At 40.2% G+C, this 18,260-nt stretch overlaps 1 protein-coding gene across 3 annotated transcripts in view; it reads left to right on the forward strand.

The window, feature by feature from the left end:
- The window catches only part of Znf521 (zinc finger protein 521), a 277,616-nt gene that overhangs the window by 113,050 nt on the left and 146,306 nt on the right, over positions 1-18,260 (forward strand). For all 3 annotated transcript variants that reach the window (XM_046433475.2, XM_046433465.2, XM_058578274.1), the window contains one exon: positions 8,223-11,575. In XM_046433475.2, coding sequence (XP_046289431.1) covers positions 8,663-11,575 — 2,913 coding nt within the window. In that variant the 5' untranslated portion in view covers positions 8,223-8,662. The remainder of the gene's footprint in view (positions 1-8,222; positions 11,576-18,260) is intronic.

Raw genomic sequence — 18,260 nt, forward strand, 5'->3', positions numbered from 1 at the left:
AATCACTAATGATGTACATGGTAACACTGTGTAATTTACTTTGTATTTTTCAAAAGATGTGTCTGTATCTTTAACGCTCAACAGATATATTTCATACTAGTACAAGGGATTTTTGAAGCAAAACAGAATTTGCCTCAAGGAATTTCTAAATAAGCAAAATAGTGAGTTATAGGGTGGTGTCGGCATTATGGAATGTGGCTGCAACACTTAGAATGCAGGCCATTCTGTGGTGGGGATTTACTCTACTAATGAATTAATCACAACCTGCCGGTGTGTGTAGCAATTAAGGAATGAGCTTCTGCATATCGATTTTCCTGATATCTCCAAGTAGCATTCAGAAGATATTTTTTGGTGTTTTGGTTTATTTTTTATTTTTAAACAAAAGTGCCCTTTAAGTCATTTAAAATTGTTAGAAACTCAATATGAGAAAAGCAACAACAAATAAAGTTGATTTTTATTCCTTTGGGCTCTTTTCACATTTATCAGTTATAACTGAAAGGTAACATGGGCTTTCATAGTTGTGGTAATAATTTACTACATTTCTACACCTTAGCAGTTCTGAAGGCTCTTTCATACAATGTCATATTTGATTCTAATAGTACTTTCTATGAGGCAGGCTGGCTTTTTTTTGTTTTTGTTTTTGTGTTTTAGACAAGGAAATAAAAACTTTAAAAACTAAGTAATTTCAAGAATTCAGTATCAGACCTGAGCCACATATATATTCTTGGATGCTTAATAAATGGTAGCTAAATAAATGAATGAACTAAATAAACAACGAATAACTGCTTCAGAAGTTCTTTTTGGTACAAGAACAAAGAATATATAGTAACTAATAAGTGCCCTCTGCCTTAAAATAATAGAGGCTGGGGGGGAAGAATACAGAGTCAGGAGATCTACTTGGGTAACGCCTGTCATTATTAAAGGGAGATAGACATGTTAAACAGCTTAGAGTGCTCAGTCACAGCACTGCAAACAGATGTGTGATACACGATTGCTTGTTATTGAACTCCAAGAGGTTGGTGCTTATCATTAGTTATATACATTTTTAAGTGAGCCAGAAGATTGAAAAGTAAAACAGCTCTCACCCCCTACATAATTGGAAACCACTTTCCTTCTGTCTGGCTTCCGTCTGGATTTCCGTGAGGGAGACGATGACTGTTCTTTCACTGTTTCACGTCAGCTTTTTCCTCTGATTTGAGAGGTGGAGTTAAGTGTGAACTGCTTAAGAATGCACTGTTTTCTGTTTAATTTGGCTGCGGAAAATGGAATTCATTGAGCTCCGTCTGTTCAAATGAACTTTAAGCAACAGCAAGCAAAACATTTGTCCTTCTCTCTGCACACGCAGGGCAAATGTGCCTGTGAAAGACAGCATGGATGTAAAGCCCAGGATTACCCAAGGAGAGCAGTGGAGGAGTGCTAGCCACTTCTTTATCTCTTGCATTGGCTCATCTGAAGTGTTTAATGTTGTTGGGGAAAAAGTGAGTCTCTTTTTTACCAGGAACTATGAAAAGAAAAAAAAAATAACCTCTGAGCTCTGATATCTGGAATTCATCTTGAGACTGGGTTAAAAATTGTACACCACCAATTCCCACTCCCCACAGCTGCTGTCTTTAATGGGTGACCACTCTTTTCCCCCATAACCTAACTGTTAATGCATTTAATTGGTCCTTTCAGAACCATTTGGAATATTGCACAATTTAAAAGCATCTGTGAATTATAAATAATTTTAAAGTTCACATTTCTCTTGAACACCTAGTAAGGAGTATTCATTTTCAAGTAGTTAAGTAAGTTACACGGTATAGGAGTGAATTTAATGTGGAGTTGTTGGTTTAAAAAAGTAAAAGCAAAGCAAAAAAAAAAGTACAAACGTTAGATATTATTAAAGTTTCAGTTTTTTCCTAAAATGTTGACATTTCTATTGAGAATGAAAGGAAGCAATCATGTAAGAATGCATAATGGTTTATTTGGAATGACCTTATCCCTTAGCAATTTAAATCATTGCTCTGAAAATGTATTGCATAATTTGGTTGGCAGATTTTAAATATGATAAAGTAGAGTCATTACTGTTATAGCACTGAAGTAACACAACAAATACCTTTTTAAATCTGTGTCTATTAGATACATTTCAAAATACTGTTCTCTTTGGCTGGACGTGGTGGCATATGTCTGTATATCCCAGTGACTCAGGAAGCTGAGGCAGAAGGATCGAAAGTTCAAACAAAGCCAGCTTCAGCAACTTAGCAAGGTCCTAAGCAACTTATGGAGACCTTGTCTCAAGATAAAAAAGGACTGGGGATGGGGCTCAGTGGTTAAACAAACTTGGGTTTAATCCCTGGTAACAACAACAACAACAAAATACCATTCTCTTCTTGTAGTGCCTAACTTCTCCTAGCATTTGCACACACACCTGTATGTTTCCCTCAGGATTCTCGGCTTCTGATAAGGTAGCTCAGGTAGCTAATGAATGAGAAAAGCACTGTGAACTCTCTTTAGCAAGGAAGTTCAGAACTGCTCCAACAGCCTGCTGGCAGAAATAAAGAATCATCTAAGGAAAGGAGGGGCACCTGGAAATGTGTTTTGGTTTTATGTATTAACCTATTGTTTGATAGTGAAAAAAATAATCTACCAAATTAACTTATTATAATGTTAAATAATGCCATGATTGTATTGCTCATGTTTTAAGGGTAATTTCAAAATTATATACTTGGCTTCAGAATTACATAGAAACATACTTTTTACAAGGTTACCTGTCTGCAAAGACCCAAGATTATATCCTCTGTATGATAATTTAATACTTGGAATATAGTCAGAAAGGATTTATGGTCCATTAATTTTTAGATATCACCAACTATTTATATTTTATTTGCTTGCTGACTTTATATACAACTGTGAATGCTTAAGGTGCTGTAGATTTCCATTGGGCCAATCTTTATAACTAATATTCCAGGGGTTCCATTAAAGGAAAGAAAATGTTCAAATGTGTTTGTACTATATACCTAGAAGCTTGCACATGGAAACAGAATACATGCAATATATATAAATCTTTTTGTTTACATATGCAGCTTTTCTTCTAGCAATGATAAGGTGCCCTAGAAACATTCACTAATCTTTGTAACACCCCAGAGGGTAAGTAGTGAGAATTATTATCTTCATATTGCAGGTGAAATACCTAGGTAGGGGCAGATTAAATGACTTGGCCAGGTCACTCTCGAAGTCAGTTATGAAGCTAGAAATAAAACTCCATACTCTTGACTTCTAGTTCATATTCTGAGTCATGGCACTCCTGCAGCCGGATGGACCAGGCCTGTCAGTATCTGTGTTTCTTTTCCTCACTTGAAAAGTAACACTGATGTAAATCCTGCCCCTGTTAAAGAAACCTTGCTGTGTGGCACTTGCACACACGATACTGAGTCCCTGATGAGTACTTAAGAGCGTACTCTGCCGGTGTGATGAATGAACTCAGGTAGCACAAGGATATCAGCAAGTCAGCTTCTCGCCAACCCAGCCCTGTGAAGAAGAGCTGGATGTGTCAGAAGTTTTCATAACTTCAGATGCTTGGATAATTTCCTTAACATCTAGTGATTCAATCTACTCTGTTACTTCAGATTCTCCATAATAATTCCAGGTTGCCAGTATTGTTGGAATCAACACTGGAAGGCTTTGTCCCTGTCTTCAGGAGGTGTATATCCTACACTCATTAGGATCTACTAAATGATAGACAATAAGCATGAGCATTGCTTCTAATCCTCCTGCACATATCCTCTTCCTCCTCTTTGGGTCCTATCATTTTTATATCAGCTACTTCAACTAGACTTGAAAACCAAAGCATGGCTGGGACCCTTGGCATTTTGCTTCCACAACAGCAGGCTAAAAACTGAGACTGTCAGGCCCAAGGTTGAGGACTGGGTGGCCCTGCCGAGTGTGCTTGTCTGTTCAGCAGCAGCAGCCAGGATAAGATGATGTCCAGTGTTCGCTGACTCCTCCCTGGGCTGGTGCATGAGGGGCTGGTAGCTCATGTCACAAAGGTACTTTGTGCTCTGGTACCTATTTTCTGTGGAATAACTCTGAGTATGACTTCACTTTTCTGTTAGTGAGCACTTTCCCCCATAAATATGACGGAACAGGTGTTGCTCTGCTGCTAACTGAGTTTCCAGCTGTCCTCCTCTGACACAGACCCGGCAAAATCTGTTGTTCCGTCCTTTTAGGCAGATTGGAGAGCCATTGAGCCTGAGATGGAGGTCTTCCTTGCAGGATATGGCCGTTTTGATGCCAGAAGATGGTCGGGAAAGCCTGGCTGGCTAACAAAGGCAGGCCTTCAGCGGCTGGGTGTAGTTCCAGTACTGCATCCCCCTTGGCAGGAGCACAGAGGCCGCTGCAGTGTGGCCAGCCAGCAAAATTAGGAAATAAGGACCTCTTTTATTTACTCAGGCTGCTGAATCATGGGCATTCCTGTCTGCTTGGAGAAAAGTCAGGCGGCTCTACTTTCCACGGAAAGTCTCAGGAGTGTTTGAGACTTTCATCTCGGAGTGTTCACACACTTGTTTTAATGTGCTTTATGGAAATGGTGAAACTCAGCAAGTACAGTTGCTGTAGAAAAACATCTGCACAAACTATGCACACACATTTGCATCTTTAAATAGATTTTTAGGCTGGTAAGCCGGTTTCCAACAAAGTTTGTTCTTTTTTCTTTTTCTTCTTCTTCTTCTTCTTCTTTTTTTTCAGCTGTAAGAGCTATAGCTCTCTGAGAGTCAGTGAGTGTGAAGTGACTGATTCCAAAAATTAAAATTTAACGTGGACATGTTAAGCACTTCACATTGAAATGCAGAAAACTTGCCATAACACAGAAAGACAGTCCCCCTAAGTAGCACTTAGTGAGTGCCGAAGGGGAAAAAGTTCAAGTTGATTCAGAAACCAGAGTTGAAAGAACCCTTCATAGTTCTTCCATGTGTAAAAGAGAAATTGAGATTGTTTAAATCTATATTAGCTATTTCAGCATAGCTTGCACTGTGACTGCCAGAAAGCTGAAGTTAGTGGGGATGGGTCGCTTTCAAAGACTTAGGCAGATGTTACCAATGGTTGGCAGAGTTGACACCACCATGCAAGTGTTAGGAGGGTCTGGTACCCTCTGTACCTGGACCAAACCTGCTAGGAGTTCTGTCATTGAGTTTCTGTGTGTCCCCGAGAGAGTAGATCCATTAATAATACTGGCAAATAACATAAAGAAAAATGAAGTTGTGTAATTTGCAGGAAAATGGATAGAACTTGAGAACACTATGTTAAGTGAAATAAGTCAAATCCAGAAAGTGAAGGGTCATGTGTTTTCTCTCGTGTGGAAGCTAGAGAGGAAAAAGGAAAAGAAAGGTAGGCGTTGGGGGTTCTTATGAACATTGAAGGGAGATCAGTAGAATAGAGGAAATGGGACCAGGGGAAGGGAGGTGGAAAGGGGAAGGAGTAATACTGGGAATGATATTGGCCAAATTATATTGTGTTATTGTGTGCATGTACAACTAAAATGCCCCAATAAAAAACATGGGGAAAATAGTACTGGCAAATAAGATCTTTACAGTTTAGATTGCAAAGCAGAAAATCAGCCTTTCAGGAAACTTTTATTTTTTTCCAAAAATAGCATTTCTTGTTTCTGCTCAATCCATTCTAACCCTTTCCCTCAGTCTTATGAATTCTGTAGTCTATTTCTATGTCTTTCCATTACAGGGACAAGTGATAGGGGACAGGAGACAGGGAAGATGATATTTCTAGCTCTCTTGAATCCCAGGTAAAAACTTGATCCTAACCTTCAGTTCACTTGACATGTCATTGAAATTTACAAGCTTAAGAGAACAGTTATGTAATAAGCATAGTCAGGCATGGACCACAGACAAGAACCTGATTTAAACATGGTGTCAGGGACTGCACACTTTTTATAATGGTCCATTGCTCTATAATTCTTTATGCATTTGTATAATAATATATCATACCCAGACACAGTCTACAATTTAATGATAAATTCACTTGCTAAATTTTCAAGCTTAATAGTTATTTCCTCCCAGTCTAGATGCATGACAAATTCTGATTCAATGTTTTCCCCCAAATGTACAAATGAGATGATGTGTTTGAAAATAATTTTAAGTGAAACAGCAGGATTTAAGCATAAAAGACAAATGTGAAGTGTGATAGGTTTTTATGTAGAATGCTGAGCAGATTTAAGAAGTAGTAAATTTTTTCAGTAAGGGAAAATATCGCAAATTTTGATTTGGTTTAGGGATACCAGCTTTAGGGACATAACACCTTTTTAGGGAAAAACCAGATCATCTTGGGGCTTGGGGGTTTTATTTATTTATTTATTTATTTTAAAATCGTCCTTCTGTGCATTGGGTGATGAGGTAAGTTTATCTGCATGTGTTCCTCATGCATTCATTTTAAATATGGAGCACACCTGCAATTATCAAGCCCTTTCTTAGGCTGGAAGCATGTTGGATTATGGAGTCATATAAATGAGGATGCAAAATCATGTGGTTTTCAACTCGTATGGCGGAGCTTTGTTGCAGTGGGCAGGGATCCAAGAATGGTGTTTGGTTGTTTTCTCAGGGTGAGAGGGTTGCCATCTGGCATTGATAGTGAGAAGGTCTTGTCATCAGTTTCTAGATGCAGGAAAGGAATGATCCTCATCTGTTTCCTGTGGATAAGGAAGAGGCTGACAATCTAGTAAAATCTTGTTACCTTAAAGAAAGCAGACGTGGAATTTGTTTCATAATGCTCGCCAGTTTCTGCTTTTATGTTCATCATTTCTCTTGCTAGCGAACTTTCATCTTGAAGAATTTAAAAACTTTCATTATCTGATTCTCACTGACGACTCTTGGAATATTCTAATAATATTCTAAATTGAGCCCATTATTCTAACCAAAACATGTTCCCCACTAGCTTCACTCCAGAGTTTTGCCTTTTTTCTGTACTTGGGAAAAATCTTGCTCTTTTGGAGGATGCATGTTTTGAAAATTTTTTCTGATCTTGAGTGATAGATTGTTTTGAAAAGCAAAAAGGTGGTTCATAACCTGTTTTGAGAAAGTCTTATTTTCTACTTGGATATTAAGAAGGCAACAGAAATAAGAGTGCTAGGAATATAGTTTTCTAGGAACATAGTTTTCAAGAAGCAACCTAATACAAGTACAATGTAGGGTTCCTTTATGGATAACTTGCGAAGTTTATATCTGGCTTGCAGTCTTGTTTGTCTTCTCTTTGTTACTCATAAATCTTTCAGCATTTACCATAATCATTTATCACTTTTCCTGTTTCCAGTTTTTCACAAGTTGCTTTGTCTCTGCTCACCTCAAGTGCAGGTCCTGTTTAGCTAAGGAAGTTCAGGCCACTGAAGCTTTTTGCAAAAGGAAGAAATGGTGGGCCACCTCTTGAACTTTCCAAACAAAATACACTATTAAAATCTGGCCCTTGCGAAACTCTCATTTTTTTCTTGATCCTGGCTGATCCCAGCTACATGTAATATCGAACAGTACCCTTCTAACATTTAATAATCCATTTTCTGGCCTATGGTATTCGAATCTTTCAGTTATTGAAGAAATCCTGGTTGTCTTTCATTACACAAGACATAATTATTATTGTGTTTTCTGTCTTCTTTCATGTGCTTACTTTTTAATATTTTTTTGCTGAAAGCAATAAGGTCTGTATCAATAAGAACCCCATAAAAGATTTTGGTCTTCAGAATTGCCTTTTTATAGAAAAACAAGCAAAATGCAGAGGGAATTTTTTATTAAATATTAGACATCTGGGTTGACTGCATTAATTTTAAATCATTCCTGTAATATTTCCTCTTTTCATTTGGTTCTTCAGATGCTCACATAATATGCAAATCATTTTAGAATGAATACAAAGGAAACATTAAATATATTAAAATCTGCATTTTAATAAAATTGTCAATGTGTAATATATACCTTGCTTCTAAGGAAGAATGATAAAAAAAGTAATAAAAGGGTAATTTAGACATAGAACTATTTAATATCTTTTTATATTTTACAGCCCAGTAAAAAGTAAATGTAGAATAAAAGCTTTGGGGTCAGATTTGAAAATGTCTCACTCAAATATTCTTTTTTTTTTCCCTTTCCTGAAAGGTTCAAGATGGTCCAACCATGCATACTTGCTGAAATGGTACAGTAGACTCATTCATAATTCTCAGCACATGTAATGAAATGTTCCATTGCTTCTCATTGCAGATGGAGTGGATGTTGAAGATGATCCCACGTGCTCTTGGCCAGCTTCCTCACCTTCTAGCAAGGACCAGACTTCCCCTAGTCATGGAGAAGGTTGCGATTTTGGAGAGGAAGAAGGTGGCCCTGGACTGCCATACCCATGTCAGTTCTGTGACAAGTCGTTTAGCCGCCTCAGCTACCTAAAGCACCATGAGCAGAGTCACAGTGACAAACTGCCTTTCAAATGCACCTACTGCAGTCGGCTGTTCAAACACAAGCGGAGCCGAGACCGCCATATAAAGCTCCACACCGGGGACAAGAAGTACCACTGCAGTGAATGTGATGCTGCGTTCTCCAGGAGTGATCACTTGAAGATCCACTTAAAGACTCACACGTCCAACAAGCCATATAAATGTGCCATTTGCCGCCGTGGGTTCCTGTCCTCTAGCTCCTTACACGGACACATGCAGGTTCATGAGAGGAACAAGGACGGTTCCCAGTCTGGTTCCAGGATGGAGGACTGGAAGATGAAGGACACTCAGAAGTGCAGTCAGTGTGAGGAAGGCTTTGACTTCCCGGAAGACCTCCAGAAGCACATTGCAGAGTGCCACCCCGAATGCTCCCCCAATGAGGATCGAGCTGCCCTGCAGTGCGTCTACTGCCACGAGCTCTTTGTGGAGGAGACCTCCCTCATGAACCACATGGAGCAGGTGCACAGTGGGGAGAAGAAGAACTCGTGCAGCATTTGTTCTGAGAGTTTCCACACAGTCGAAGAACTGTACAGCCACATGGACAGTCACCAGCAACCGGAGTCCTGCAATCACAGCAACAGCCCTTCCCTGGTCACGGTGGGCTACACCTCCGTGTCCAGCACGACTCCAGATTCCAACCTCTCAGTGGACAGTTCAACCATGGTGGAGGCTGCCCCACCAATCCCAAAGAGTCGAGGGAGGAAGAGGGCTGCTCAACAAACCCCTGACATGACCGGCCCCTCGAGTAAACAAGCAAAAGTTACCTACAGCTGTATTTACTGCAACAAGCAGTTATTCTCGAGTCTTGCAGTTCTGCAGATTCACCTAAAAACTATGCATTTAGATAAGCCAGAACAGGCCCATATTTGTCAGTATTGCTTGGAGGTCTTACCCTCACTTTATAACCTAAATGAACATCTTAAGCAAGTGCACGAAGCTCAGGACCCAGGCCTGATTGTTTCTGCCATGCCTGCCATAGTTTACCAGTGCAACTTCTGTTCTGAAGTTGTCAACGACCTCAACACCCTTCAGGAGCACATCCGATGTTCTCACGGATTTGCAAACCCTGCAGCTAAGGATAGTAATGCATTCTTTTGTCCTCATTGCTATATGGGGTTTCTCACTGACTCTTCCCTTGAAGAGCATATAAGACAGGTTCATTGTGACCTCAGTGGCTCTCGGTTTGGGTCCCCAGTGCTTGGGACTCCAAAAGAACCAGTAGTGGAAGTCTATTCCTGTTCCTATTGTACAAATTCGCCAATATTTAACAGTGTTCTTAAGCTGAACAAGCATATCAAAGAGAATCATAAAAACATTCCCTTGGCCCTGAATTATATTCACAATGGGAAAAAATCCCGGGCCTTGAGCCCCCTATCTCCTGTGGCCATAGAGCAGACCTCTCTTAAGATGATGCAGGCAGTAGGGGGCGCACCTGCGCGTCCCGCCGGAGAATATATCTGTAATCAGTGTGGTGCTAAGTACACATCCCTAGACAGCTTTCAGACTCACTTAAAAACTCATCTCGACACTGTGCTGCCAAAACTGACCTGTCCTCAGTGCAACAAGGAATTCCCCAACCAAGAATCCTTGCTGAAGCATGTGACCATTCACTTTATGATCACCTCAACCTACTACATCTGTGAGAGTTGCGACAAGCAGTTCACATCAGTGGATGACCTTCAGAAACACTTGTTGGACATGCACACTTTTGTTTTCTTCCGCTGCACCCTCTGCCAAGAAGTTTTTGACTCCAAAGTCTCCATTCAGCTGCACTTGGCTGTGAAGCACAGTAATGAAAAGAAGGTCTACCGGTGCACGTCCTGCAACTGGGACTTCCGCAACGAGACTGACCTGCAGCTCCACGTGAAACACAACCACCTGGAAAACCAAGGCAAGGTGCACAAGTGCATCTTCTGTGGTGAGTCCTTTGGCACTGAGGTGGAGCTTCAGTGCCACATCACAACTCACAGTAAGAAGTACAACTGCAAGTTCTGCAGCAAAGCCTTCCATGCCATCATTCTGCTAGAGAAACATTTGCGAGAGAAGCACTGTGTGTTTGAAACCAAGACGCCCAACTGCGGCACAAATGGAGCCTCTGAGCAGGTGCAGAAAGAAGAAGTGGAGCTGCAGACCCTGCTGACCAACAGCCAGGAGTCCCACAACAGTCACGATGGGAGCGAGGAAGATGTGGACAGCTCTGAGCCTATGTATGGGTGTGACATCTGTGGGGCGGCGTACACTATGGAAACTCTGCTGCAGAATCACCAGCTCCGGGACCACAACATCAGACCTGGAGAAAGTGCCATTGTGAAGAAGAAAGCCGAGCTCATTAAAGGGAATTACAAGTGCAACGTGTGTTCTCGAACCTTCTTCTCTGAAAATGGCCTGCGTGAACATATGCAGACCCACCTAGGCCCCGTCAAACACTACATGTGCCCTATTTGCGGAGAACGTTTCCCCTCCCTTTTAACTCTTACAGAACACAAAGTCACACACAGTAAGAGCCTTGATACTGGAAACTGCCGGATTTGCAAGATGCCTCTCCAGAGTGAAGAGGAGTTCTTGGAGCATTGCCAAATGCACCCTGACCTGAGGAATTCTCTGACGGGATTTCGCTGCGTAGTGTGCATGCAGACTGTGACCTCCACCTTGGAACTCAAAATCCATGGGACATTCCACATGCAAAAGACAGGGAATGGGTCCACAGTCCAGACCACCGGGCGTGGCCAGCATGTCCAAAAACTGTACAAGTGTGCATCTTGCCTCAAAGAATTCCGTTCCAAGCAAGATCTGGTGAAACTTGACATCAACGGCCTGCCATATGGTCTGTGTGCTGGCTGCGTGAATCTCAGTAAGAGCAGTAGCCCAGGCATCAGCCTCCCGCCCAGCACGAATAGACCAGGTTTGGGCCAGAATGAGAATTTGAGTGCCATGGAGGGCAAAGGCAAGGCAGGGGGACTGAAGACGCGCTGCTCCAGCTGCAATGTGAAGTTCGAGTCTGAAAGTGAACTCCAGAACCACATCCAAACCGTGCACCGAGAGCTCGTGCCAGATAGCAACAGCTCGCAGTTGAAAACACCACAAGTGTCGCCCATGCCCAGAATCAGTCCCTCCCAGTCCGATGAGGTAACTTGCCTTTCTAACATTTGCTATTTAACCTCCTCAAGAAACTATCCCCACTTTATGCTTGCACTCTCCACCGCCTTATTTATTGTCATGTGCCAAAAAATGCTTAGTTTGAAATGCAATGTTTTTTTTTTTTTTCCCCCATAGCCATTAGCTGGCAATTACTTGCTTCTTGATAAGCAGCATTTTGGCTTGAATGGTGCAAAACAGGACTAATTCCAGTCTCCCTAGGATATTGTCTTCTCTATGACTGAAGAGACCAGCACTCATGCCAACACCACTGAGATCTGGAATCTCAGCATAGCTTCACTGCGAGTTGAAATCCCCAGCTATGACTTGTGTGTATGGCAGAGAGATAATGACACAAAAGTAAGATAGTAGGAGCCAACACGCTGGCTTAGAGTAAATTAAAAAGAATATATATATTGGTGGATAACAAATTGGGTAAGGGTGGCTTTTTAATACTGTGTTGTCAACACTCACTGTTTTTCTTTGTCTTGTGGGTAGTGAGGAAAATACTTACTCGCAACAGGGTTTTTTAAAAGCCCCTGCATTTATTAAGCACCACATGCCCATTATCTGTTTAAAGGCGCTATCCCTGAGTCTTTCACTCTCTGGGCTTCAAAATTAATGTCGTTTCCGCCCCCCCCCCCCACCCTTAGCTTCAGAGTACCGTAGTTTCATGTTTTCTTTACCCTGATGAGTAGAAGAAACAAGTTCATTTACAATGAAGCAGTTTTATAAGTCATCATTCCTAGAAGCTGAGCAGAGGATAGCTCCTTTTAATGTAATTTCTTTTTGCTTTATCACCTGGTTTCTAATAGCTCTTTCTACTTCCCTACCTGCCCCTATCTGGAGATCCATCCAAATGAAAACCCCAGGGAGATCCTTGTCCCTTCAGTTTGGGGTGACTGCATTTTCTTATCTTGTCTCTGCACTCACACCCTCTTGGAGGGCTCCCTGAATCTCCCTGCAGATAGCCATCAGGCAGCTGGTGGGGGAGAGCTGAGGAGGCAGCAGAGAGCCCATCCTCACCAAATGTGGCATCTGTGTGACAGGCAGGCTCCCAAACTTTGAAGCTGCTCTCCCTTCTCCCCTCCCCAAGTAAATCTGCACTTTTCTCTCATTTGAATAAATGAAATCCTTTTAAACTGATGAAGGCAGCTGGGAGAACATAGTTTTGATCATGGCTCATGGGTGGGATCGAATACAGTAGAATCTTTTGTAATAATTATTAGTTGTTATAATCATGAAATGATTTTTTTTTTACTCCTTTAATTTCAAAAGTGTTAAGCCTGAAGAAAAGTTAAATGAATAACGAGATGAACGTGTGTGTGTCATGTATACAGATGCCAGATTTACCAGAGAGGAACACAGAAACATTTTATTGTTCCTCTCCCTGCCACCCCCATCTCTGTCTCTGCAATTTTTTTTTAATTAGCCTGAGCCATATGAAAATAAGTTGTACATACTGATATCCTTTAAAATAAGGGCATTTTTTGTTTAACCATGGTATTATTAACTAAGACAATTCAATTAATAAGAAATTAGATAAATGCAGAATATCATCAATAAGAGGTTCATATTAAAACTTTCCCAGTTGTATCCAAAATGTCTTATGTATTTTAGAGTAGTACAATAAGGATTTTTAAAAAATTTATGCAGAAATTTCTTCATTTCTCTTTCTAGAAGTTTGAATATTCATACTTAAATAGTGTGTAAATGTGATTTCAAATGACTGTGTATGTGTGCCTGGGTGTGTGATTGGGGTATTGGGCATTTAAAATCAAGCAAAACTAAGTGCTGGGCACAGTGGCACAAGCATGTAATTCCAGCGGCTTGGGAGGCTGAGGCAGGAGGATCACAAGTTCAAAGCCAGCCTTAGTAATTTAATAATGCCCTCAGCAACTTAGTGAGACCCCATCTCTAAATAAAAAATAAAAAGGGCTGGGGATGTGGCTCAGTGATTAAGCACCCTGGGTTCAATCCTCAGTACCAAAATAAAATAAAATAAAGCAAAACTTGCTCCTCATGTTTGCTAATAAATTGTCTATAAAAAGGCATATGCCCATTTCTTCTTATGTATTTATGGTTTCTATTTTCTGATATTTATAAATTGCTACATGTTATAAATACCATTCGAGATGAAATATTTCAAAAGTGAAGACAGACATAGGAATAATATTTACACATAAATTGGGCTAGAGTTACACAAGAAGGAAATTTTATCCCTAAGACATGGTCAGTTCTTTAATTACAGCTAAAATCAATAATACAGCTTATCTGTATATGTATCATGCATTTACATACAATATTATTTAACATATTTTAAAAATATTTAAGACTTACAGTAGTGTTTTTTAAGTACTTGGCTACTAAGGGTCAAAAAATGATGTTTTATACAAAACAGTACTTTCCTATGAATCCTGATTTTTCCTGGCTTGCGACAGTGTCCTTAGTTGAATAGGTATTAGGATTCAGTTTATATGTTTCTTTTGTACCTCAACAGTATAGTAATGTGTTCAACATTTTCATCATCCACTATCACCATTTTCCAATTCATTAATACTATTTAAGTCATGAATTCTACATGACACTCTCTAAAGTTAAAAATGTACAGTAGATTATATTATTTGGACTGACAGAAAATTATCTTACATATAGTTTTACAAAAAAGAAGCCTATGAGTATAATATGTTGCCAAGAAAAGGACATATATTAAGTATTCATTTGTTCACATTATTGATTAGTCAAGTTAAACATGTAATTTCACATTATGAGTAGCATGTAAATTTTTGGCCAGACTAGGAAAAGAATAAGTTACTATATAGGTCTTTGTCAAAAGTAAAACATATTATTCAGGAATAAATTTTATCACAAAAAGAAATGTGATGTGAATATCTATTGGCTTAGTTGTGCCAGGTAGGAACTGAAGGACTGAACAGTATAGGTGATATTTTCATCTCATCTTCTTGCTGAGGATTGAGGCTTCTGAAGAGAAAAGAAGACCACAGGAGACAATCAGACCTAGTCTCACGGATATTGTGAGGAATAAGATTAGATTTTTCTGGATCGTGATTTATGATCACATAAGGATATTGGTAGACATTTGAATGTATCTTTCAAAAACTGAAAAAAAAATATTGCTTGGCTGATACTAAATTATCTAATTAAAATGGATTTAAATTTAGATATAAGTAAAGATTGTTATATAAATTCATACAATTTTAAAAGAATCTATGAAAGACAAGGCATGTGGCACTCACAGAAGGCTAATTATAGGTAGCTGTCATGTCACAGAGTTATTTGGAATTGAAGACAGAATATCTGAAGTTGAACTTCATTTCTTTTGCTTAATGCTTTCTGAATTTGTGAGGAAAAAAAATTTTTGTGCCCCAATCCTATAATTATTAATCTAAATCTACTATGGAACTTTGTTTTGAATAAACTATTTGGGAAACTCATTCATTCTTTGCTCCTCAGAGGTTGAATATGCTATCAATTACCCATAACCTACAGTGGCCACAAATGGTGGTGTTAGTCGGAGACAGGCAAAACTCTGGTCATCTAGCTTTTTCTGCACACAGCACACCTTGCAGGGTTCCTGACATTTATGAGGTGTTGAATAAATGTCGATTCTTCTGGATTTGATGACACTGGCCTGGCTGTCTGGTCAGGTGCTGCCCCATCTGGACCTCAAAATGCCACCTCATGACTTTACATTTCTATGATAGATATTGGAAGCATGTGTCCTTCTGCTTCCATTTTTCCAGGAAGCTTCATAGTCGAGTTTCTCTGAGGGACTGTTTACTCACATTTCAAGTCACACCATCCCCACCAGTCCATTGAAATTGCTCTTGCAAGAGTTATCATTCTCTTCTTGTTCCAAGATTTATGGACAGTGTCACCGAATGAAAACTAAAAGGAACAATGGAGGCCATCTGACCGAGCCACCTGTTTTACCCACAAGGAGACAGACCCAGATAAAATTGGGATTGTCTAAGAGCACACAGCTAGTAAGTGGAGGCTACCGACTGGTTCAGGTCTCCAACTCCAGATTCAAGATTTTCTTTTCATACTCTCACAGGTATTGTTTCTAACCACCATTTAAGCCTTGTCTTTTACACAAAATCATCCCAGGATTCCAGTGTTCTTTCCTCTTCTCTTTCATTTCTTTTGCTCACTGCAAAAGATTTTCTGCTTCCATGACTTTACTGTAGCCGACTTCTCTAAGGTCTCTGCTGTCCTAATTGTACCAACGTAATGCACCTTTTATAAAAAGATATCTTAGTTACTGTTGTCACTAAGTACTTGTCTCTGTGGCCATTCTTTTTATTAAGCCTCTGTCTTCCTCCTAGCTCCCTTCATACCTCTGTGAGCATTCCGTCACCTTCTCCTTCCTTTGCCCACTTGTATAATTGGTATCCCCATTGTTGTACCCTTCATGTGAGCTCATCCAAGCTCATAGCTTTGACTGCCACCTTTTACTGATTATTCTCCAAATTTTGTCTCCAAGGGATGGGAAGAGAACTTTGTGAATTGACAGAAATATTCTATAGCTTGATTAGGAACTGGTTACACGACTGTGTGTATTGTTAGTACTCACCAGATGCAAAATTCACAAATTATTTTTATGGGAACTACACCTCAGTGAAGCTAAATAGAAAAACAATGGTATCTCCAACCCATCTCTTTCTTTTGAGCATGAGATTCATATACTCACTGTCTGCTGGACTATCCATGACCTTCAAACTCAGTGGGTCTAAAATCGAACTCCTCATCTTTTTCTAAACCTGATTTTTTTTCTTTATATTTCCTTTCACTCATAGATCCACTGATCTTCCCAGTCTCTTCCTTTTCTCCTCTCCATACCCACTTATGAATACTTCTTAACTCAACCCCTCTTTCCTCCTCCTCTCCATATTTCAGGTTCAGTCTCAGATCATCTTTCACAGTAACATGAATTGGTCCCTGTGACTTTCGTCTTATTATTTTTGAATCTGTTTATACATAGCTGCCAGGGCAATCTATCAAAAACACAAATCTGTGTAGCATGTCACTTCCTATTTGAAGCATTTTTAAGTGCTCTGAACCTCCATCACTGTGGGACAATATGATATTTATTATGATAGAACAGGACCCTTCAGGTTTGGACCCCTGAATAAGTTTTCCCTTCCTATCCTGATCCTTAGCTTATTCTGTAATTGGAAGCACTTTAACCCACACTCCACATCAAGGTGCCTCTGTCTTGCTAAGGTTGTTCTGTTCCTTCTACCTGAATGCTCCTGGATGTCTTCCCTCTTCATGAGGGGTCCAGCCTACTCTTTTACTGGAGAGCAGCTGCTCTAGAAGCCCTCCAGAGACCCTGACTTTCCACCACACACACCTCCCTACTCCTTGAATACCCTGTAATGATGGTATGTAGTAAGTATTATATAAAAATTGCTACATTATAATTATCTCTTTACATTTTTCTTTTCTTCTCATGAATTTCTTGGGGAAGGAACTTACTTAGTCTCATACATCTAATACCTAAAACAGCACCATACCTATGGTAGGCAAGTGCCTCAATGCACGGTCCCTTCTAGAGCTCTTCTCCTGTGCACCAGGACACCTGTCCCCCTAAGCATTTTTATGCAGGAAGCCCCTGGCACAGTAACAGGAACCTAGAACATGTGTGTTAGGCATAGGATTGCTGTTTGTATTTTTACCCCATTTGGATGGACTCAGAGTGTTGTTTCATTGACATTCTGCCCTAGGCTTTGTGAGCATGGGTTCCATGTGCTGTTTGATCCCAGTCCATCTCAAGGTTTATTTCCCAGTGAAGCTGCAATTGCTCCTGCCATGGCTACCAGTTCTCATTCTCCAGGTTAGAGAAAGAGTCTGTGTTCATTTCCTCTGTGGCATTAGGCCGAGGGGCAGCTCTTTCCTGACATCCTCTCTGACTTTGTGGCATCCTTCTCCCAGTTTATTTTCCACTGCTGCATTTAGAGGCTTTACCTGGTGTTCCTCATGCTCTGCCCTGGTTTTCTGCTCTGTCTATTCTTGATGGGCAGCTCCTCTATTCATGTTACTGTACTATGTCTATGGAAAGAGTTTCCAAATTTGTATTTCCTACCTAGATCTCCTGTTCATTTCAGTGAAGCTTCACCTATCAATTTGCATCTCTCTTAGGTGTGTGTACATACCACACTGGTGATTCTCTTTCCTGAAACTTATTCTTCCAGATTTCCATCATTTTAATAAAGGGAAATACCCGACACCCAATTACTCGAGCAAGAAACCTGGAAATCGTCTCAATTCCTCTCTTCTCTCATTCTCCTCATCTAGTCTATTAATAAGTACAAATGTCTTCAGATGCTTCATTCCCTTTGCCCAGCTCCAGAGCCATCATCTTGGTCCAGGCAGTAGCATTTCTTGCCTGGATACTCAGTTGCCTCTCCTTCATTTTCTACTGGCTTCCAATCCATCCTCCATGCTGCAGTTGGAAGTGATGATGTTTTCAATGGCTTCCCATTTACTAAAAAAAAAAAAAAAAAAAAAAAAAATGACAGCATATCTCACCAGCTTAGAAGCCTAGGCACAGCCTGGCTCTGAGAGGCTGTTCTGTCTTTGTTTGGGGGACTTCTTCTCATGCACTGTTTCCAACTTCCTGAAGAGGAATCAGCCTCTGACCCGCTCTACA

Source organism: Marmota monax, unplaced genomic scaffold (assembly GCF_021218885.2).
Source record: "Marmota monax isolate L192 unplaced genomic scaffold, Marmota_monax_Labrador192_F-V1.1 WCK01_AAM20220418_F8-fsc00126, whole genome shotgun sequence".
NCBI lineage: Eukaryota > Metazoa > Chordata > Mammalia > Rodentia > Sciuridae > Marmota > Marmota monax.